Raw genomic sequence first — 23,692 nt, forward strand, 5'->3', positions numbered from 1 at the left:
GCCTGTGTGCCCCCTGGGAGACGGCGTTTGCCCAGCTCACCGTGTTGGTCGAGTGCGTCTCCTGTCGGGCGTCCCTCGACGTCGAGCTAGTCCCGTTCCTTTATTTGGACTTGGACGTGGACCTGGACCTCGCCTTGGATTCGCTTCTCTGGTAATCATATGGGAGGGAGTGGAGTCTCTGCTCGTCCAACCACTCTCCTGGTGCTGATTTGCGCCATTGACTGCCGCAGGGGTACAGGGAAGATGGCCGTCTCTGTCTTTCCGTGTTTCAGGATTCCGACGGCATCTTCTCCAGGCGTTCTTTGGTCCTTGTCGCGACCTTGCCTTTGCAAGGTTCTCTTATGCAAACTTTTCTTTTTGAGTATGAAGGGTGTCTGGTAGCGCCTGCTGCATTTCTTGTCCCCTGTTTGACGATCGCCGCCGCACAGTGCGAATTTTGAGAAACGGGGTATTTTTCATTCCGCAGCCAATTCAAATCTTGTTTTCTGGGGCTGGGCAGACATCGGCCGTGTCCCAGTCTTCCGCACGAGTTGCAAATCCCGTGCCTTTTTTCCGTGTAGGTAGCACCTGTACTCGGTACGTTTATAGTAAACAAAGTAGGGAATTTTTCCTCCATCGAAGACAATTAACACGGAGTTTGTCTCCATTCGCCGTGCTTGTAAAATGGTGGGGTTTTTCCCTTTGTTCGCTTGGGATATAGTGGACGACTCCTTTTGTACAATCCTCTGGAGGAATTGCATAAGCAACAATCTTGTGTTTGTGCTCCTTCGTCTTCAGACTATTATGTTCTCGTTATTATTGGTGCGCAGCGTGTCTTCGTCTTCTGTTGGGTCGATGCTTGCAGCGGCCATTATGCAGTCCCTCAGGAGAACTTGGGTTGTTCTGGCTACATCTAGCCCATGCCTTGGTCTAATATCTTTGTCTTCCTTCGGCAAATCAGGTTACCGTGGCTTTTTTGGTTGCTTTCTTTGATTCAGCTTCTCACGTAGGCTGAAACGTCCCGGGCGCCCTCCTGTTTTCTGCTTCTTTCTCTTGTTAGGCTTAGCCTTTTTGAGCGCTTTCTGGTTCTTCCTGTGGCTGTCGAGCCACACCAAAAATTGGTCCGGTGAAATATCCTAACCTTCTACGGCGACCTCCATGTTAGATTGGCGCCATTACTTCCCTTGATGTCCCTGCTTCGCCATTCAGGCCGCACCGCTTCGCTCGGAGTTCGCCGCCCGCGTTCGGGGAGGCCGAGGCCCACGTTAGGCATAGCTGCACCGGCATCGCTTCGAAGTGGAAGAAGGCCTTAGAACCAGACTAGTGGTCCGATTTTCCCACGAAACTTTAGGCTGTAGCACCCGTCACGTTGATGGCCTGCCCAAGACCAGTATATCGGGGTTGCGTGAATAAAAGCTCTTGGTTTAACTGTGTTGGTGCACAAGCCTTCCCACCAACGACACGCTCTGCAATACCCACGTTCCCTCTATCCGGACGAGCGGGAAAGGGCGGCTGTCGTACACAGGCGTGACAGGCGATACGACTGACATTACTAGGTTAAACATGTACAGTGCGCGTCAGGCTTGTCTATTGCTAGGGCAAGCGAGCGCGCGGCTTCGGAGCGTGCTGGCGACATCTGCTGATAGCGGCTGGGTTCGAGATAGCTTGCTATTGCGCGTGCGCTGATCTCGGACAGGGTCAGGTCGGTCGTCGTTTCGCATGTGCCGCTCGAATTAGCAGACGCCACCACCCTCGAGGGGCGCTGGGCGTATGTCTTTCACAGTGACAGCCGGGAGCGTTGACGGGCGAGATAGACCCGTCGTTCGACGCGGTGCAATAACCCAGCAGGTGGTTATTCAATACTACAAAACGACCTCCGCTAATCTTCTGAATCTAACGTTTAGCAAACGAAAAGCACGCAACAAGAACGCACTGCAGCGGTCTCCTTTGAAACTTCTGTGCGATTAAGTAACAGCTGCACTGATAATGCATCGCGTCAAATTACGCGCTTACCCCGTGTCACCGCCTACTATTGGCACTGCAGAATAAACGCGCCCCTTGTGGGGTGTGGTGTCTCTAAGTTTGAGGGGCCCATGCTGTAAGACTACCGACCCAAGCCTGTCCAAGATCCACGCACGTGAAATGGCAAGCTATCTCCAACCCAGCCACTATCGGCAGATGTCGCCAGCATGCTCGGAAGCCGCGCGCGCGCTTGCCCTAGACAAGCCTGACGCACGCTGTACGCGGCACCCCGCAACAAAAAACCCACATTGCGAAAAAAGTCATTGGAAATCAGCATGCAGCTTGTTAGTATTGTGGTGCCTTCGAACAAAGTTCAGGCTTGAAGAGATTTTTCAGGGAAGAACCGGTATGCCACTCCTGGAGATACAAGGTCAGCTCAGCTATGTTCGCAGGACCGAGAGAGAAAAAATTACATTGGATTTGGACCTATGCCGTGGATCCTCAACGAGAAGAAACATAGTGGGCGGTGGGTGTCAGCTCCCGATGTGACAGTCCTCAGCCCTCAAAAGGATAGCTTTTTCCCAAGATTACAACGCGTCTTTTTTTGCGTCTTAGAAAAAGCGCTTCCGCCGCTGGCGTGTCGTTGGGCCACTTGTCGCTACTCCTCAATACTGGCTTGCTGAAATATTTGCGTCACAGTGAGGGCAAAGTTAGGCGACTTCTGGGAAATCGGTACTCGCACGTTAGGCCATGAGTGCTTGGAAGAGGCTCGAGGAGAACTAGACAGCCGAATATAGCTGAATATTACCGAAATAATGAGTTATTTATGGTTAAATGGACTGAAATATAGCTGTTTCCAAATTGGCTTTACTTGAAATTCACATTGGAGCATACCTCCCAGTTCATTTATTTCTCTAATTGGCTTTAACCTGTGATAGCTTTGCTGGTGCAGGTTTTTGTTCCCATTTTCATTTATTTTGCTTTCATTACACAAGGGAACAGGAATTTATTTCCTGTAAACGGTTGACAGCTGCCGACTCAACCCTGACATCGCTCTTAGGTTGTAGTTTCACAGTCGAAAAGCACCGTGCTGCTTTGAAGGATTGCAGATGCGCAGAGCTCATGGTTCTCAAGTCGGACCACTGCATCATTCACAGTATTGAACAGCGCTTTCTCCCTTTTTATTTCATTTATAATGGGGGAAAACCGACGTGTGCTTTTACGCGTTCATTACTCTACTTCGCTTTTGTTTATTCATTGAGATTATTCTCTCCATTCCGAATACCACAATTATTTTCTCAAGTTTCTAGAAAAGCATGTATTCGTTCAATACCTCTGATGCTGACTCCTCGTATATGCCGGCAAGCAGCAATATACTTGGTGGGTCTTCATCAGCATCATTCCGACGCCGAACAAAAAACGGGGCACGCTTGCCGGCCTTTACCTTCCTCCTTTCGTAAAACCTGCGGGTGGGATACATCAAAGACGTGGTTATTTTTTGTCAAATGCTTCAGCCTCTCTTAAGGACATTCCGCCTCCCCAACACATCTGAATAGCATTTTGCCATTTGAGCCACTGCGACCCAGAAGTTAACACCCGGCCTTTGTAGCCTCGATAACAAAGTTCGCACCTTCGGTAAGAACCCGCTGAACAGGAATATTTTAACCAAATCATTAAACTTTCTTGACGTAAAACACAGCATAAATGTGTAGTTAAAAGTTTGTAGTTTAAAGTGCAGTGTAAAACCACATTTAACCAACATTCTGCTTCCTGTAGCAAGTGGCATTTTTCCATAGTTTAAGGAAAGGAATGCATGGGCAGTTAAATCTTCTTGATGCGTTTTTCCAGGGAAGCTGGAAAAAACGTATTATGCGAAAATCGCACTATCCAAACAGGTCAAAGAAAAAGAGGAAAATATGCGTACTCCGTCAGAAACACTTTTATGTGGACCTTCTTCTTTTCAAAGCCCAGGAGCAAATTGTTCTGAAACGTCAAAGAAGAAGCTGGCGGTATTTTTCGTATCACCGGACACTATTTTGAATGATAATTCGTGTCGTGCCTTAAATCGGTGAAGCCAGCTGCCGGACGCTTGGAAATCTTCGATGTATAAGAAGAGCGCGGATTTGTCAACATTCTCGCTTTGGACTGGCTCGGCGCGCCGTTCACTCCTGTCGCTATATCTTCCTTGACCCACGTAAGGACGCCTTCCATTTGCTGATGCTTTGCACCTCGCGCGTTTTCCGCCGGGCCGAAAACTTGCAGCTTCCTTCGAAGTTCCTCTTGCTGACCGACAATAGTGTTGAGCATTGAAGCTAGCAGACCGAGCTCGTGTGCAAAGTCCACGCGCTTCCTCTTCTGGTCATCTTCGGATTTGCTTACAATGTCCACTTTATCTTTTAAGCTGATCGCCTTGTGTTTCCTCGACATTTTCACAAACCTGGCAGCACCATCGCGCAATGCAAAAAGGCAGTCATATGAGAATTAAAAAAACTTAAAGCCGTTCCACTCAGTGTGAAAGCTGTAGGAAGTGCGGCGCTGTTATTCGCAATAGTGGCCTGCAGCGCTGTTATCCGCACACTGCTGCCACCCAATACATATCAAACTTCCCGCATTCACAGTGCCCGCGCGCCCCCTGCCTGAAACGGCGCCAGCGGGAGTTCTGTTCTTTTAAAGGGACCCTGCAACACTCTTTGAACAGTGCAAGTAAACCTGCGCAACGTTTAGATTACACTGCCAGGAATACCTGAGCCAAATATTACACGTGCACGTGAAGCGGTGAGCGCGCAAATCGATGTGAAAGACGCGGAAAAACAAACCGCTCTCTCTTCAGTTCTCCTCATTATGCATGGCCTGAAGGACGTCACATAGGCCATGGCTGCCCGATCGGCTGTCACTGGTCAACTTCGCGGGTAGATTCTCCCATTTCCGTCGTCGTCATCGCTGTGTACGAACCTCTTCTATGCCTGAACCTGTAGGCACAGTTTTGCCGTTTCTTTTGTGTTTTGGGTGCGCGCGGAGTTTGAGTGATGAGCTCAATACTTCCCTTTCAACGGGACCACTCGACTACAAACGTTTATTGCTTCAAAAACGCCCTACCAGCCCGAGCGCGCACTTGCGAGCAGGCACCCATGCCTGCTTTTTTGTGGCACCAGACCGGAAATAGGCCCCTCCGCGTAGCGGAGAAAAGGAGAAAGCTACCCGGCATGTGATATATCGAAGGCCGCCGAAGAGAACGCCGCGAGCCGCCCCCCTCTCTGGGAGAGAGCGCGCAGCTTTCGTCGCGTTGCCCGCGGTCGAGTTGAGAGGGAACGATTATGCGCGATTTCTCATCGCGAGTAGTTTCGTTAATTGTGAACGGATTTTCATAATTCTTGCGGGAGGAGATTTCTGGGAGAATAGACTTTATCCCAAAATACATTACTAGTAGTCGATGGCAAGTGTTGTAGGGTCCCTTTAAAAGCACTTCTTAGTCGGGCCTACTCCTGCTTCCACCGCCGTCCTCCGTCCGCAGCCTAGCAACGGAGCTAGCTACCGTGCCTAGCAACGGCGCCGGATTTCCGACGCGTGAGGGCGCTCGCATAGCGCCTCCTGTCCCCCCTCGCCTACTCTCCTAAAGCCCCTTTTCTACTCTCCAGCTCGCAACACCCTCTCTCGGCGCGCCAGCCAGGCCACTACACTATATAAAAAAAACAGCATCCGGCGCCAGGTTTCGATCCGAGGACTTTGCGGCCGCAGCGCGACGCTCTACCGACTAAGCCACGGACGCGACTTTTTTTTTTTTTTTTGGTAACGACGCTGATATTAATGTTTGTAACGCGCCTTATATCTTTAACGCATTCAAACTACGTCGTCAGCGGCGTGCGTTGGCGACTCAGCGGCGTAAGGCTGTCCTGCAACAACCCTTAACGGTACACTTTAGCGACCACAAGGCGGTCGTAATGACCGTCGCATACAACGACAACACAAACAAGTGCTGAAATAAATACTGTCGTTTCACTTTACTTTGCGTGTGTGTGTGTGTGTGCGTGATTACATTCCCTCTCGAACATCTCTCGAACATACACGTTAATTCACCAAGATTTCCGCAGAGGGACAAACGAGGCGTGTTAAGCCGAACGTGATCACGAGGGGGTGTTAATGTAACTAACGGGCAAAATGCCACCAAACTTCAACAAACTCCCCCTCATAGCATCACCCCGTGCTTCGCACTTCCTCATACTCCCCTTCGGGGAAATGCGGGGGAATTTTTTGTGCTCCCTCGGGGACAACGTTCTGTGGCAATAGAGCGAAAGCTACGGAGGGAGGGGAGGGGGAAGCTAACTGCTCTGTGTTAACTGCGCGAAGTAGTTCCCAATAAACTGGTTTCGGTTTCAGTTTCGGCGTGATCGATACGCATTTGATACGGTTCATTTCTTCGCATAAGCTCCGTAGTTGAGTGCGCTGAACCACGATCACCGAGCATTCAGGCATATTGGCGTTTTGTTCCACATGCTTCATTTGTTTGTAAACACAGGCCAACGCTCTGACTGGACACGGCCCCAGCGGCCGAGTACTCAGACCGACTGCGGACTCTGCATCGTTCAGAAAAGAAGTGAATTTTGTAAGCGCTGCAGTTTTGACAGAATGCACCGATCTGTAAACTCTTCTGCTGGGCAGCACCACCGCCATGTGCGGCGTACTTACCTAGCGCGGTCGCGGTATACCTAAAGAACAGCATGCACCTTACGCACACGCTCGCTTACGCCGGGAAACTGGCTAACCGAACGGATAGCGAAAGCAGCGGAGAGTCCCGGTTGCATCAGTCTCACTTGGGCGTACACTTTGCAAACCACTCGCTTCGTTTGTTTAGACAGGGAAGCTTCACAAATCCTATGCGGAGAATGAAGTGGCGAGCTGGCGAAAGCTAGGGACTATTGGCCCCGAGGACATACCGTTGCGCCACCTACGAATGACGTCACTTGTTGGACGCGGGTCGGGTTGTCGTCTGCTACATCCCATTTCCTGTGCGTATGCGGGCGCGTGTTTGTGTGTGTGTGTGTGTGTGTCTGGGGCCACCGTACCCCTCCCCCCCCCCCCTCCTTGTGGATTTGATGCAAATTACCCAAAAAAGTTGTCTGCAACCCGAATAACCCGTGCGAGCAATCAGCGACTCGCTTTTTCCCGGCGGCACCGCCGCGCCCCACAGCTCGTACGCAGCCAGCTAACGCCAAGGACGATGCAACTGATGCCGAGAAAAGAACACTGTAAATTCATTATGAAATACTTGCGACGTGCCATGTACGAGACTGTGTCTGCAAGGAAACACCTGTGACAGCCACGGAAGCGCGTCGCTCACTTGCGATCTCACCGCGCCTACTGCTCGCCTTGCCTGGTAAATGAATTACTACGTGAGAACGGTGATCGAATTGCTTCGCCCCGCATGCTTAAAAGTACTGCTATGATGCGCAGTTTGGCTTAAAGGGGCACTGACACAAAATTTTGAAGGCGAGATAACTTCGGAGATAGATTGGTGGGAACACATATACATCATCTGCAAAATATCAGCGGTGAATACAGCCTAGAACATATTTAAAATCAATTTTGAAGTGTGCGAAACGCAACCGAGCGGCCAGCAGATCCACCCGCGCAAGTGTAAATAAACAACATCCAAACACGTCACGATTTTGTGTTTGCCGCTTCCGCACTGCCGACTCGCCGCTCCAATCGGAGGGCCGGACGGCCGGAGGGCGGAGCTTCTGCTCTCGAGAACGAACGACCCGATCGTTGGCGGCGGAGGCGCCGTGATTTCGTCAGCTCATCGGGCAGCTGGCCGCGACCAAAGTTCTACAGCGATTCCAGGCACTCTGTTTCTATTACTGTTTATTACCATTGGACGCGGAAACGCGCCGGAGGCACGAAAAGCCCACCCACTGAGCAAGCCGCACGGTCGCTGTGCAGGCGGCGGCCACGGCCGCGAAGTGGCCCACGCCGGCGCAGGTAGCTCGAGTGATAGCTTGTTACCGCTGCACGAAATTGTCCCCAAGTCCCGACCATGGTGGCTTACATGAGAAAGAAGTTAATGATGCCATGGCGGGTTGCATTAAAAATTGTCATCTGCACCGCTTACGAGAGCGGCACTCAAATATCCGCCGCAGTGCTAAGCCGAACACATCTGTAGGCGGACCTGTAGGCAGACCGGCCGGCTGCTCCCAGCGCGCGTCTTGCCACCCACCGTCTCGAGCGTCGCGCGCCGTTCGTTAGCCGCGGTAGCATTTGCACTCGCAGCGCCTGCGTCACATCCACGGTCGCTTTTTAATTAGGCGCCTCACGAGATCAGTACGGGGGGGCATTTGCAGAAACTGCCGTCGATGCGGATTCGACAGTGCGTGCTACGGCGGCTGTGCTCTGTAACTGTGATATCCCTCCGACGGTCACGTGATCAGCTTTGTTCACACAAAATCCACAAAATCCATCGTTTCGCGGCACTCGCTGAAACCGAAACTGCGACTGGCCGCATTGAAAATGCCTCTAATTAAACAACCGTCGCACGCTGAAGCAAATGAGGTTTCTACAGGTTATAAGTAGGTCACTAGCTACTTATCGCAACAAAAAAAACAAGATGCAAAATTTTTGTGTCAGTGCCCCTTTAAGGAGGGCCTATTACCCCTACAATGTTTTTCATGGTTATTCCCGGATTCGATTAACGATCACTGCCGTAGCCTGTACTCTGCACGGCTGATATGTTTACTTTTCGCGACAACTTGTCCGAAATGTATAAATGGTATACGAACGCGAGTTTGCAACGCCTGCGAGCGGGTTTGGACATGGCTATATTTAGTATTATTAGGACTTCGGCGCAGGAATGTATAATTGTAACGTGGGCTCTTTTATGTTTACAATGAGCCTGCCTTCCTCTAGCATCAATGAAACTAACGATTGCTCACAGAAGGCGAGGCTGTGTACGAGGCGAAACACGTCGTAATGAATAAGGGTTATTAAGAGTTTTAAAATAGGCGAACCGAGCGTTGGGGGCCCCCCAAAGTGATAGGGGAACCCAAACGCAACACGCGCGCGCGCGACGAAAGTGTCTTCCCAAACCGCTCTCCGCCGGCTTCGGATGCACGTAATCGAATGTTGGGAACTTTAGGCTTAACGTCGCGGCAGATATTTCTTCGCCGCTATCGTTACAGTTGCGAATGAGTGTCCCTAATACAACTTTTCACTTCACTGTCACCCTCTTTTTTGTATGTGTAACTTTGTATCCGGGTCCGTTTAAGCGATCGATGATCAAGAACCTGCCATGGCCTCGGCCGATGCTTGCGCGCAGGCACATATCCTTCGGCCTCGCCGCACCGCGCGTGAACGGGCCGGCGGTGCCGGGACCGAACTTCGGGGACGGTCGGCGTAGATCACGGCCGATATTTGAGCATCGCTTTAAAAACCACAGCTGATGACACTACCTAGCACAATTTTTCACCACAATAACATCCACATTCACCGCTGTCGAATTACTTTTCCACAACTGGCGTGATTTTAAAAAGCGGCGACAAATTGTTGCTGCCGCGACCTGCGTCGGTTCGAGCTGCTCCGTCGGCCGTGCGGGCAGGCACGGCGGTGTGTGCGCGGAGCGTTTCTGCCAGCAGCAAACGCTTCATGATTTCTTGCTTTACACATTTGTTGCAAACAAGGGAAATCTAGAAACGTAGCTTGGCAATCATCATTGTTGATCGGGGAAACGAGCCGCAGCTTATGCTTCGGTCGAACACGTACGCACACGTACGCTCAAGTTGTTTGCGGAGAATGTACCACAGTTGATACGGTTATAAAATCCCCATAAAGAATTAACTTCAAACGACGGAAATTAACACGAAAATACTTTTAGAACGCGCGTCCTAAGCTAAGTGTCACGCGCTGCAAGCCAACTGTGCAGCAAGGTAGGAAGGGTAGGAACGCTGATCCTACAAGTGACGTCAAAACAATCGCAGCGCCAGCCTCTCCAGTGGTGGGCCTCGCGGCCAATACGAAAGCCGTGGTACCTAGAAAGATTTGTTAGTCTGCCGTCCGGCGTCCGCGAAGGGGGCTCCTCCGTGATGCATGCAGCGGCGGCGCTGCAGTCAATCGGAGCGCGGCCGGCCAGTGCCGGCGCGTGGGGGGGGGGGGGGGGGGGGGGGGGGGGGGGGCAGGGGGAGCACGGCGCTGACGGCGGACGGCGCTTCGCCGTGCTGCCTTCGTTGTTCTGGGCGGCTTCAGCCGATTTTAACTGTGCGTTTTCATCACCTCTCTGTTTCTGTCTACAAAATAGATTAGTCAAAGAAATTGGTTCCTAGTAATACAAAAAGGTTCTTTTTTTTTCCCGAAGCATGAATTGATGGGAGTACGTGTTGGCGTATTATGAACGACCGAGCCAAACCACGGAATCGTGTCGCGGCGCTCTATTCTTTATATCCTCTTCCAGGCAAAAGGTTTCCACACATACTCGGGGGCATCGGAAACACTGTCGGCACGGCATCTTGTGCTAACTGGTGCACCTTACGCGGAATTTCGACTTGTTACCTTACAAAGTAGCCTTTTTGTGTATATCCCCGCCGTACACTGCGATGGATATGTAAACACGTGAAAACATTTGTCTCGTGTGTGGGCGCTCCGCAAATTATTTTTTGGCCCTTTGGACCCATCCTGACTCATCTCTGTTTGCGAGTCAAAATTGACAAATATATGCTTTGCAGCTTGAACGTGATCTGACCAATTCGCATCGTTCATTGATTAGGCCCCATCGCACGTCTTGGCTGCCTCCTTATGGAATATCTGTTAAATGTTATTGTTGAATTAAAATATTACGTGTGCACGCATGCATACGTTGTTTTTTGGCCCTTGCAGTCAGCATTCAGAAGTTCGGGTACTATCAAACCTTTAATTTTGCGCGGCTGTAATTTTCGTGAATACCATGATTTGAAAAATTCGCCTACATTAGGGGTACGCGAAACTTATTTTTAATAAAATCATGCTGCCAAACAGTAACTGCGCTTGCATTTTTCATTACGCGGGGCTTTTTTAGATTCAAAGCATCTCTTGCTATCGGCTCTGTCGTCCGTCGTCCGTCCATCCGCCGGCCGAGGAAGACAAGGGTAAGACACTACCGGGCGTTCAGCAAGCCGAGCATGCGCAGTGGGGGTGTGGACGGCGCAACAACGACAAGGGAGGGACATAGCCCCATCGCATCTAATAAAATTACACCATCTTCCCTTAGGGAAACCCTGAGTAGTATGCGAAACAGCCAGGGGCTCAACGCAATTTCCCATTTCGTAGTTCCGGTAAAGTGAAAAGTGTGGTAGCCACCATGGAAACCAAACTGTAAATATAACGGTAGCTACGTTCCTCAACCTAACGGAAACGACGAACTGAAAACTAATGGGCACTTGAATCGACCCCATGGCTGCTTTGCATACTACTCAGGGTTCCCCTCCGGGAAGATGGTGTTATTTTTTTTATCGCTCGCATAGTCGGAGTGCATCGCAGGACGCACGCGGGGAAGGCAACGAGGTTGAGAATATTTGTGTTATGGCCAATGATTTTATTTGCGGCTGTTCCAAACTAAAAAGAAAAGTCCTTGAGGCTTGCTTAGTCCAGTGACCATATACCTTGCCTAACCCCCCCTCCTCCTCCCGAAGTATTTAGGAACGGTTTTTTTTTTTTTTTGTAAAGCATTTCACTCCAGCGTTTTTCCTTTTTCTCGAACTAGCCTGGCCGGCTACATGCCGACCACCTTCAATGCATGACGTTCGGGGATGACCCAGTAGTTTTCACAATTAATTGGAACAAACACGGCGCCTGGCGCCGCCCAGACCTCAGTGTCTCAACATTGCGTTCCAGCCGTGGTAGCTAAACGGCTACTGTCGTTGCTGCGGTTTCACTCTTCGGTCTCACTCGCGAAGGTCAGCGGCCGCAAATAGTCTCCGTAGCCAGATTCTCGTAAAATCTGGGACCCGAAATTACAAAGTATAAACAAAGGCATCTCCCCGCGAGGGGGACTCGAGTAAATGCGTCGCATAGGGGGTGGGTGTATTGCGTTAACGTTTAGTGTTTGGGGAGTTGGTGGTAGTGAATGCGTTGTATCAGCAGCTTCTTGACGTAGTTTGAGTCAAGGATATAAGGCGCGTTCGTAGCCTTTCATTCTGTGTCGGTTTTGTGGCGCAGTGGGAAGAGCACCATGTACCTCGCGTTCCGCCCACAGGTAGTGAATGCGTTGTATCAGCAGCTTGTTGACGTAGTTTGAATGAGTCAAGGATATAAGGCGCGTTCGTAGCCTTCCATTCTGTGTCGGCTTTGTGGCGCAGTGGGTAGAGCACCATGTACCTTGAGTTCCGCCCGCAGGGTCGTGGGATCGAAACCAGGCGCCCGTAAGTATTATTTTTTATATAGTGTAGGGGGAGGGGTGCGGACCTGTTGTTGAGAGCGAGGAGGGTAGCGTGATGCGGGAGAGGAGGAGTGGGGGAGAGGGCGCACCTGGAACGGCTGTTGCGGACGCCGAGGCGCGCCAACGCCGACAACGCCGGGTGACATCGTGAGTTAAAGAAATGCTCTGCATTTAAAAAGCCTAACAGTAGTTTTATCGCAGCTTCAAATGTGAGCTGATGTACCTCGAACCATTGGATTTCACTGCCCTAAGTGGCTGACAAACCCCGATTCACGCCCGTTCGCCGCGGCCGTAGCGCGCGGCGAAGGCCAGCCGGCGGCCGCTCTCGCTCCGAACGTTCCGGCGCTCCGATTGCTCGCAGCGCCCTCTGCGCAGCGCTTTGCGTGCATCAGCGGCGCGGACACGCCTCCCCATAGAGAAGGCCCGGGGACGGCAGACTAGCAAGTATTTCTAGGGACCATACGAAAGCCGTCGACAAGAACGCCATGTTGCTGTATTTTTCGGGAGGGAACCATTGCGACGCCAGCGGCGACAGCCGCAACCAAAAATATCCGGAAATGTAAAAAAAATGTTCTCTGTTTCATATATTCTGGCTAGCAATTTAGTAGCATTATCACTGCAAGTCTAAAACATAACTAAACATTCTTGAAGTGCTGAGGTAATTACCCCCAGCCAATTATTTTTGTTGAACCACTTCCAGGTGCGCAGTGAAAAGGCGTGGTCCGGCTGCGTAGCCTTGACTGCATTGCCACAGAAAGTTGTCCCCGAGTATAGTAATCACCACCAAATGAGCTGGGAGTGCTAGCCCCGTGAAACGCCTCGTTAATCGGTCAAGCTTTTAAAAAGGTTCCGCCGCAGACCACGCTGCACCTGCCGGCGGATCGCGTAAACATCCATGACGCGCCTGTGACGCTCCAAGCGTCCGGGGATTCTTCCTCTGGCCAGCCACGCAGCTGGAGAACCGGTCGAGCTCTGCTGCGAACGGTTCATCCATTGGCTGCCCCGTGCGCGTGTAGAGCTTGCGCGCTGGCTTGCTCCCTAGCTGGTGGCCGTCAGGCCGCTCGCTGGACGGCTGCAACATCACTTAAATGGCCGCGCTCCTGTTGATTTCCGTTTCAATATCGACTATTTTTAAATGCAGAGCATTTCAGTAACTCACGATGTCACCCGCGTTGACGTCCGTAGTCGTAGTCCGCATCGCTCCCCCTACACTATATAAAAAAAATATCTCCGGCGCCCTGTTTCGATCCCTCGACCCTGCGGGCGGAACGCAATGTACATGGTGCTCTACCCACTGCTCCACAAAGCCGACACAGAATGGGAGGCTACGAACGCGCCTTATATCCTTGACTCATTCAAACTACGTCAAGAAGCTGCTGATACAGCGCATTCACTACCTGTGGGCGGAACGCGAGGTACATGGTGCTCTTCCCACTGCGCCACAAAACCGACACAGAATGAAACTACGTCAAAAAGCTGCTGATACAACGCATTCACTACCACCAACTCCCCAAACACTAAACGTTAACGCAATACACCCACCCCCTATGCGACGCATTTACTCGAGTCCCCCTCGCGGGGAAATGGGCCCAATTTTTTGCTGACGGCTTGCGGCGTCCATGCGCGTATTTCAGCTGTTGCATTTTGCGTGTTGCTTTCTTTTTCAGCAGACTACACGGAAGTATAGTTTTCAAGAGGTCGAAATTTTGAGTGCAGTAACGGTTGACTAAACCGCGTCTTTTTCAAAGCCTCAGCGTGATCCCCCTGACGACTTTACATGAGGCTCTATTTGGGTCCGCTACCTCGCTGCGCCGCCTGATTCCGGCAGTGACATCGACTGTTAGCGAGCTACGACGACAATGTGAGCTCAAACTGCCCTGCACTTAAAATAGCCTCAGAACCACAGCAGCACCCCGAAAACAGCAACAAAGCACAAAGTAAAAAAAAAACAGCGTTGGAAGTACGGAGCATGGTGAGAAGTGTGGAGGAAAGTCGCTGCTTGCCCAGAGCATTGTACACCTTCCTTGACTGTGATACGCTTCACTAGATGATGCGATGCACTGTCTGACGCATGATCATCATTGGACGGCGCGGCAACGCCTGGCAGCGCTTTTTTCGACGCAAAACCGGCGCGGCCACGGCCTCAGCAACGTACCTACCGCGACTTGTTGGAATGCGGTTTCACCTAGTACAGCGAAGAATAAACGTAAGCTTTCTAGAAATGCCGGTGAAGATCCACCTTTGCGGTCATATTATCCAATTTTAGGCAAAAATGTGATCGGAATAGACGCATGCAATGCATTATTTCTGAGGGACGCCGGCCGGCAATAAAATAAAAACGTATTAGCCCGAAAAAGTATTACGGCGAATCCTATCAACGAGATTCGGAGTAGTGCGAACCCCAATCTGGCCAGACGTAAAACCTTTCCGTTAATACTTGAGACCCTCTGACAGCCTTGCGTTTGGTACGTTCCGCTTCTGGCATCGCTAGAAGCACCTGCGTTTCCTTTTCTCTGTTACGCCGGCGCACACTTTTTTAACACGTTTGGCTTGCTTTACCGCATAAATATGGAACACGACCGTAGGCTACCGGACATTCTTACGCCTTTTATTAGGCAGTTTTAGCATATCGGTACCGTGTTTGCGTTACCGTTTAGCGTGTGAGTGCACAGCGCGAGAGGTACCGCCAACGGTAACTTACCGGCACAGGCTTCACCGTCGCCACCGGCTTTCGGTGACACGGTAAACGGTAACGCAAACACCGTAACGATATGCTCAAACTGCCTATTAGTTGCGTCTGCAGCACTTAGGCTGTCATCCCGTGTACACTACAAGCTTGTTGATTCCAACTCCAAGGGGACGCAACCTCAGTTCGAACTAACGAAAGTGAAGCACAAAGCCGTACAATGCGATTGTGCTGCAGTGGCTCTTAACAGCAATCGGGAGCTCGAAAAAGGTTCCGATTGTAACCTGCTTTTAAGTGCGAATGCACTTCTTAAGCGAGCCTGAATCGTCCGCCGCCGTCCGCATAGCAACAGCTGCGGGTGCGCGCGCTCCTCGTCTTCCTTGGCAACGGGGGGAGATGGGCGCGCGCTGCCTGGCCGCTGACATGGCACATACCCACGTGGGGGATTGGCCAGGAATCGGGCGTGAGAAGGGCTAATGCACCCGCTTAAAGGAGTACTGACACGAAATTTCAAAGCTGAGATCCGCTCTAGCAATCAAGTACAACGACAACACAAATAGGTGTCTGTGAATAAATGCATCTTTCTTTCTTTGTAGTTGTGTGTGTGTGTGTGTGATCTCTCTTTCGCGAACATTACCGAACCGCGCAAATTCAACTCGTGCATTCGCCCTTTCACATTCTTCCCCTCGGGGAAATGCGGGGAATTTTTTTGAGCATGAAGGCGAAAGCTAGCTTTTTTAAATCTAACGAGCGAATGCAGCGGAAGGCCTTTTCGCGTGCTCCAAAACTGATCTCAAGACGGGTAGCATTCAACTCGTAAAATGCTTTCCAGTGATGGCCGCACGGGCACTTCGTCCGCCGCCTCTTCGCGGTAATTAGCAGCGCCAACTTCTATTCGCCGCGAGCTCGACATGTAGGTGGCGACAGCGTCGCGCTGCTAGTATGGATGCTCCGCTGAGCGGCCCGTAGGAATGCACACTGTGGGCGCGCTTCGTGCCTTTTTCTCGCCGTATGTGCGCACGACAGGTGCAAACAAGAGTGGTATGCTGTAGTTCGGTTACTCAACGTTCAATGTATAGCATGGAAGCGACAGTCAGTTTTCATTACTACGCCAAAAAAGCGACGACTCATCGGGAATCCCAGAATGGCCGTAATTGTGACAATGAACTAGTACGCTGTGGCTCGTAGCAAGCTCGATCTTTCCAGACTATGGCTTTGAGCCTTCAATAAAAGCATAAATAGAAACTAATCAGGAAGCCTCGATCTCTGAAATTCAGTTTACAACGGCAATCTCAATCGCTTTCACTGGTAGCAGACGCATTCTTGCATTTGTGGGATGCCCTGAAATGATAACACTACTTAATTGTCCCGAAATTCTAAGAGGTTACGATATTTTTGTGTGTTCAAAAGGCAACATAATATTACTGAATTTTGATCAGCACAGAGATATAAATGTAACCGCTCTAACGGGTCTTTTAAATGAAATTTTAACGACTCTGAAGGAAGGTTTGATGAATAACGGTTTCGGATCACTTAATTACAGCTTTCGTCGCAAGTGAACTTGCGAATTGAATTGTCAACGAACGCAGTACAATCAACATCTCATGTTTAGCTAGGTTTTCGCAAAGTGACAAGCAGGTTTACAGTGTGCAAACCAAGCTTCTGGGACCTCACAGTGAGCACAAATTTTCTGTTACGGCTGCTGTGTTGACCATTTGCGTTCCTTTTAAAATCTAACAGGTGGCTGCAACAGCGACATGTGTTTGCATTCTTGCGTATAAGGTCACTTACGAACCCTAAAGATGGCAATAAATGAAGTTGCGCTGTTGCAGATGTAGTAAAACATTTCCGTTTTATTTCTCGTTGCGAATCAGCGCAACGGGTTCCCGGTAACTACTTTGTTTTGTAAACTGAATATCGACTTTGTCTTGGCATTTAATTCTTGAGGATTTGTTAAAAAATGAAATTCTGTGCATTTAGTTTTTTTTCGGGAACGGGGGGGGGGGGGTGGGGGGGTCCTTCCAACGTTGCAAGAGCAGCGAGAAGAGAACGCATGTAACGCGAAAAGCCAAACTATGGTTATCAGTATTACTTACAATCGAAACTACACTAGGCGTCGTGTTCTGTAGCTGTGAAAAGCAGTACGTATTGTCAAAACTGATTAACCCCCCTTTGGTACGGGATTGTCCAGGAATTGTGGCTCCCTTTTTCAAAATTGTATTGAAAGCAATCATTGTGGGGAAAAATTAAAAAAAAACAGCGAATCATGGCACACACCCCTCACACATGTGGGCAACAACGTGCATTATATTACGCGTTTTCTCCTTTCTTTCAACTTAGGTCCACCTTAAGAGGTTAAGACGTGACCGTATTAGGCATTTGGTTATGCTGAGTGAGACACGTTTACTCATGTCGGATTCGAAAATGATATATATGAAAATGACACACGAAATGCCACATGACAGACGCAAACTCACAACTGCTTAATTTTACTGAAAAATCCCCCCTAAATGTTCTTGCGCATTCATAGAAACGTATTTTAAATAAGTAGTAGTAGTAGTAAACGTTTATTGGAGCAAAAGGGAAAGGGAAAAGGGTGGTGGTGAAGCGTCCCTAGTCCAGGATGCCTCTCGACCGGGCCGACTCAATGGCCCGAGAAACCAAGGCCCTCTGGCGGGCCGGGTCCGGGCTGGTCAGTTCGGTCTCCCACTGCTCCGGGGTGGGGAAGGGGGGTGAGTTAGGGGAGTGGGGACAGGAGTATACGAGGTGGAATGTGGTGAGTGGGGTGTCGCAGTGTTGGCATTGACGGGGGTTGATAGTGGGTGCAATCTGGTGGAGGATGACGTGGTTGTAAAAGGTACCGGTCTGAAGGCGACGATATATTATGGCTTGCTGGTTGGTTAGGGAGTGGTGTGGAGGGGGGTAGACTCGGCGGGTAAGGGTGTAGTGGGACAGAAGGGCATTGTACGTGTTATCAAGAGGAATTTGGAGGAGGTCGTCGTTCGTGCGGGGTGATGGGATCACTTGACCATCGGTGGAGAATGCCCGGAAGTGCAGAGCTCGGGCGATGGCGTGTGCCGCTTCATTCCCCGGAAGGCTGGAGTGTCCGGGAGTCCAGACGATCGTAATGGTGGTCTCATCAGGTAGACGCTGGAGGAGTGGAATGGCCTGGGGTGGGGCTAGACCTGCCTGGTAGAGGCGGCATGCCTGCTGTGAGTCCGAGACTACAGTGATGTGCGGATGCTTGGCATGGGTGGTGGCTGCGAAGGCGATTGCCAGAGCTTCTGCCGTCTGTATTTTGTTGGTGTGCGTGGTGACAGCCGTGGAGATTCGGCCAGCGTGATTTAGGGTGACCAAAGTTGTGCGTCGAGCGCAGGAGTCATAGGCGACGTCAGTGTAACGGACCTGGGGGTCATCTGCTAGCTCCTTCATAAGATAGCGGATTTTTTTAAATAATACGTAAAATTAGCAACTCGTTACAGTTGAATAAATGTTTATTCCTCCTCCTCAGTATAAACAACGACTATTCAGAAATGGTATTTATTTTAGAAAAGGTAAGAGAAGAATTCGATCACACAGGCGCTTGCGCGTGTAAAATACGTGTCCGGCAATGTATGCGCGATAGCGCACGGGTCGTGTGCAGTGTAAATGTTTTTGTTCGTTTCTTCTTTCTATAAGGACACAGCGCAATTTTACAAGGGTGTGGAATTTGCACGCGTATGCACAGGTCTTGTCACTTCTTACCCGTTTCGCATACTAAACTTTTATCCTTTAAATAATCACCACGCCACCTTCAAAAAGCACCCTTCGACGTTCCCGAAACGGCAGACGACCGCACTCAATAATATGAAAAGTGAAATGTGTGGAAGTAATGTTTATAACACGTTTCACACTCAAGCGGTAACCAGGGCGAAGATGTTTTGTGGAATTAAACCAGCGCATTAACCCGCAATGGCCGCTGATTATTGCGTTTCTAGAGGAAATGCGCAAGCAGAGGTAACTATGTCATTGCTTACTGCCAAACGAGCATAGAAATTGGTTGTTTTGTCGTGTGCAGCACGCGTCTTGCGCCGCACGCAACGTGAAAAAGCAGACGACGCGAGAGCGCCATCCACACTAGGAGCGGTTCGTCCCGCCGCCGCCAGGGGCCGACTGTGTTCGCGCTCGGGGCGAATACCGATTCAATCTGTTACTTCTTGTTATGCAATTTTTGGGAACAGCAGGGCCCCACACGACCGTTTTTTTTTTTTTAAATAATTTTTTCGAGCGCCCTCTTGTGGGCCTTGTTGGGTTAATCTCCCGTTGTTCGGAGATGTATTGACATTCTCTTTACTTTGGCAGACGTTCTTTGTGAAAATGTCGTTTTCACTATTTTCTTATCGAAATTATGCTCGGCAAGTTATTACTAGGTACGATATTACGACTGATGTGTTGCTTCCGCCAGTGGCCCATTTTGTGCATGGGGCGCTAAGAAAGCGAAAGCTTCCTTAGGATTGATGGAGTTCTCTCAGAAAACTAATGCATTTCCCCATAGGCGGGTTGGTCGACCAAACATGTCTGATAAGATATCTGGACACGGCGCATGCGTGAAACCGGGCATCCATTGTGTCAAAATGGTCTCGTGAACATCGGGAAAAAAAGGAACGGTTTGGGTGAGACAATACACGCATCGATCATTAAGGAAAAAACATAGTATACCTTTAGCTCACAAACTACTTATCGATATACATATTGGATTGTTGGTAGGTGCGTTTACGCAGTGCGGAAACATCAGAGTTTTAGCATACCGGGTACCACCGCTAACGCTATGGCGGCGGGCAGCGGGGCCCGACTGGGAAGGTGAAAATTCGTTCTGGTGGGGGTATTAGTTCCGCCGGCCAGCCGTCATCATGCCCGCGCCTTCTCTCCACTGAGGGGCAACCTCCTCGCTTTCCCTTCGCGCGCATGCGCAGTCGGGTCCCGGCAACCCGCCACCATAGCGTGAGCCTCCGCTAGCCGCTATGCTAAAACGCTCTATCGTCGCATGTGTTCTTCCTTCGCGATTTTGATTAGACGCAGTTTCAGCGAAGGGTGGGCGCCCTTCTCGCTTTTCCCGCTCCTGTAAACTATCTTTAGGAAGGAATGGTGATTTTTTTTTTTTTGGGGGGGGGGGGGGGGGGGATTCTTTCCAACACCGTCACTCCCACCCCTTCCCTTCACCTGAGCAGTGGGAGCCCGAGCTGATCAGCTCCACACCGGAGCGCCAGGTCGCCCTGGTGCGGCGCGCGCTGGATCTCGGCAGCCCCGACAAGAGGCCTTCTGCTGGACTTAGAAGGCTAAGCACGCCCTTCAACACCTTCCCTTTGGCACAAACGTTTTACCCCCACCGCCATTATTTTTTGTATTTGTGAAGTGGTTTTCGTGGCTTTTTTTTTGTTTAACTTCGATTTTGGGAGGAGGTGTGATTTTGAATTTGTAAATATTTGTTTTCTTTATCTTATTTCTCGCTTTTTCGAAATTCTGTACGACGAATCATCATTTACGTTATTGTAATTGTAAATACGTTACTTCCGCCGATTCTGGATTTTAGTGAGAACGCAGGGCGTTGTACGATTTTCGCCGTGGGGATACTCGCAAAGAGTGCTACGCATTAAAAACGGCACTATAGCACGCCAGACAACTTGTGAAATGTGAGGACGATGGCATGCGGAAACGAAAACGCCCGTGTGTTGGCGATTTCGGCGCACGTTAAAGATACCCACCTCGTCAAAATTAATCCGGAGCACTCCACTACGCCGCACCTCATCGCCTGTATAGTGTCCGCGCGTTAAACCCTCCGAAAAATCCGGACGATGTCATGTACGCATATGGACCCTTCTACGTGTGGCAGACGGGAAGCCACTGCGGGAGCACACGTGTGATGCGCGCAACCCGTCGGGAAGCACGCTTGCTCCGCATGCGGCAAGTGCACATACCGGTTGTGCGACCGCACCATCCATCTTGCTCTCGGCGAAGGAAATGTTATTTCTTAAAGCCTAGATGAGGTGCACGTGGTGGCAAAACCGTGCCTTAGAACATCGCTATGCCGTGCACTGCGAATGTTGTTTTCAAGTAGATTTTTACTTATTTTGCTATGTATATTATCCCTCTACAGTCTTAAGTAACATGTCCTTTTTCTTTAACTATTTATTGGTTGTCAGGCAATAAACCCCTCACTTGCTAGTCAGCACTGGGCCGTGCGCTCGTGTGTCGTCGTCTATTTCACGCTTCATCGTACTCAGTCAACTTCAAAATACGGCGTCCCTTACCACAACCGTGCGGTATTTAGAATGGATGAACTTGCGTACCCGCTTGTTATTACGGCGCATCTCTGACGGCGACCCACTGCTCCGGCAAACGAGGCCCTCACGGAGGCGGTTTCGAGGCGACAGTTTGATGTCCAACGATGGAATGAACTTCCATCGTGCCACTGTGGAATCAAATTCCACTTTCCTAGCTTCACGACCCTCACTTGAGGGTCGGCTATGTTCCATGGTCCGGCGGCCCCCACCTTAGACGCGCTCTCGGTCAACAGCAGTGGCCTGCAACGAGCATTCAGAGGAAACATGCAGATAGGCGCTAGGACTCTTGGGCGAAATGGGGCGCACAATCAAACTTGCACTCAGAGTCATTTCGTGTACTACACTGTTTTTAAACTTGACCGTTTACGCAATGCAGAGGTGAGAGAGCTGTTGAGAAGCAAAATTTAGATTTTGGAGCATAATTACCGTATTTATTTAAGTAATTATCGCACTACCCTTTAAAAAAAATCGATGCAAATTTAGGGGTGCGATCATTACGCTGGATAAATTTTTCGCGAAGAATATTTGACCCCAGGAAACGCAACAAGTTGCGGGTCAACAATTTTACGATAGGTGTCATGAACAATTAAAAATAAAGGGTAAATATGGCTCACCTTTGCAATAAACGCACACATCACATGAACAGCACATATACATTTTTATTAATTATTTCTCATTCAATCACGACTTTTAATTTTGAAACTCCAAACTGTGCACACAGACGGGACAGAAAAAAGTGACAGAACGAGCGCAGAGAAAAAAAAAAAACAGACGTGACGGGATTTGGCTACACTTGGCACATGTACGACCTATCGCTCCAGCGAGTTCGGGGTGCGATCTTTGCGCGGGAAATAAAAATCGAATTTCGGCGACAAACGTCAGGGGTGCGATCATTACGCGAGTGCGGTCATTATGCGAGTAAATACGGTACATCAATTTGGAGCAGTTAACGACATTTAAGGACCTAAAAAAACAAATTTGTAGCAACTGGGAGGGGGGTATACTGCTTAAAAAAACTCCCACCTCCCCTCGCGGGAACCCCAGTGTAGATGCGACGCATAGGGGGTTCCGTTGTTGTTTCCGTTAGGTTGATTCTCTCATCGCGTAAAACGTGCGGTGAACCCCCTGCCGCGGCTATGACGCAACGTGCCGCGGCTATGACGCAACACAATCCACTTTAATCCAATCCAAATCCAATCCAAGCCACGTCAAGCCAATCCAATCGAATCCAATCCAATGCCCCTCGCAAGAGAGTGTTCGCTATCGGAGAGGAGAGGGGCTGACGCGGCTCGCGCGGCGAGAAGAATGGGGGAGGGGCGGACGACGACGACGACGACGCCGGAGGGACAAGGCGAGTGAATGAGATGCAGTCGCATCTAAAAAAGAATCTCCACTGTGCAGTGGGTGCCGCCATTTTTTTAACGACTGGTGTGCCATCTGGCGGGGATTTCTTGGGGACTGCGCCGCGAGCAGACGACGCCGCAGTCACACGCTGTTGTTCCGTGCCGCGCGTGCATGCCAGACGTCCCAGCGGCACCAAAAATCGGTAAATGCCATTTATTCAGTATGTCAGCAGCGCGAAGTTTAACAGTGCTTTAAGGAGAAAGTTCAAAACGTCCGAGAGATGTCAGGTTTGCCCATAAATTCCGTTCTCAACCCGCTAAGGCGGCGTGCCACCCTACGCACGCTTTGTCCTCACGGGGGTTGCCTGTAAGGCTACGTTTCGCCGCGCCAGCAGGACGCCCTACTTTTTATCCCCAATGATGTTTATTTTCTTAATTCTGGGCAGGTGTCCGTCATTGCCTTTACTTTCGATGTAAAGAACCTACTTGTCCTGGCGCCAGTACGCTGTTGTTGGCTCCAACAACAATCAGCGTAAGGGCAAAGTGCTCACACAAGAAATGTGCGAAGGGCACCAAGACAAAAGAAGTGTTTGCAATGCCGGAATCTATTCGCTGCACAAATTTCCTGCGTCCCTTGATGCCGCCACGAATGAGTCGTCACGCTGAATGTGAAAGATTTCGAACTTAGCAAATTGGCGAGGGCAAGTACGGTGTAACGCTGATTTAGGAAGCGCTGTTTATTCACCCTCATGCTCAATCCTTATCGCACATTTCTGCGCTCTGCAGGCATTCTCTGTTCATTTTATTGACTGGCAGCCAACAAAAATCAACCCGACACATAGATGCTGCAGCACGGGTACGCGGTAAAGGCGAGCCGAAAGCGAAATAGCTAGAAGCGTCGCGGTGCCGGAGCACGCCCGGTCGTGTCGGTAATGAAATTGCTGTTGGCGGTTCCCAGACGTCAGTGGTTTGTTACATTCAGTGAATGCCTCTGTTCGCGCGGTAGGGC

At 50.3% G+C, this 23,692-nt stretch overlaps 1 protein-coding gene across 1 annotated transcript in view; it reads right to left on the bottom strand.

The window, feature by feature from the left end:
- LOC144157814 (uncharacterized) overlaps positions 1-23,692 on the bottom strand; it is a 79,367-nt gene that overhangs the window by 19,825 nt on the left and 35,850 nt on the right. The window contains exon 4 of the mRNA XM_077688557.1: positions 3,275-3,404. Coding sequence (XP_077544683.1) covers positions 3,275-3,404 — 130 coding nt within the window. The remainder of the gene's footprint in view (positions 1-3,274; positions 3,405-23,692) is intronic.

The sequence above is a fragment of the Haemaphysalis longicornis genome, unplaced genomic scaffold, assembly GCF_048455015.1.
Source record: "Haemaphysalis longicornis isolate Haplotype H1 unplaced genomic scaffold, Haemaphysalis longicornis Haplotype H1 scaffold_10, whole genome shotgun sequence".
NCBI classification, from domain to species: domain Eukaryota; kingdom Metazoa; phylum Arthropoda; class Arachnida; order Ixodida; family Ixodidae; genus Haemaphysalis; species Haemaphysalis longicornis.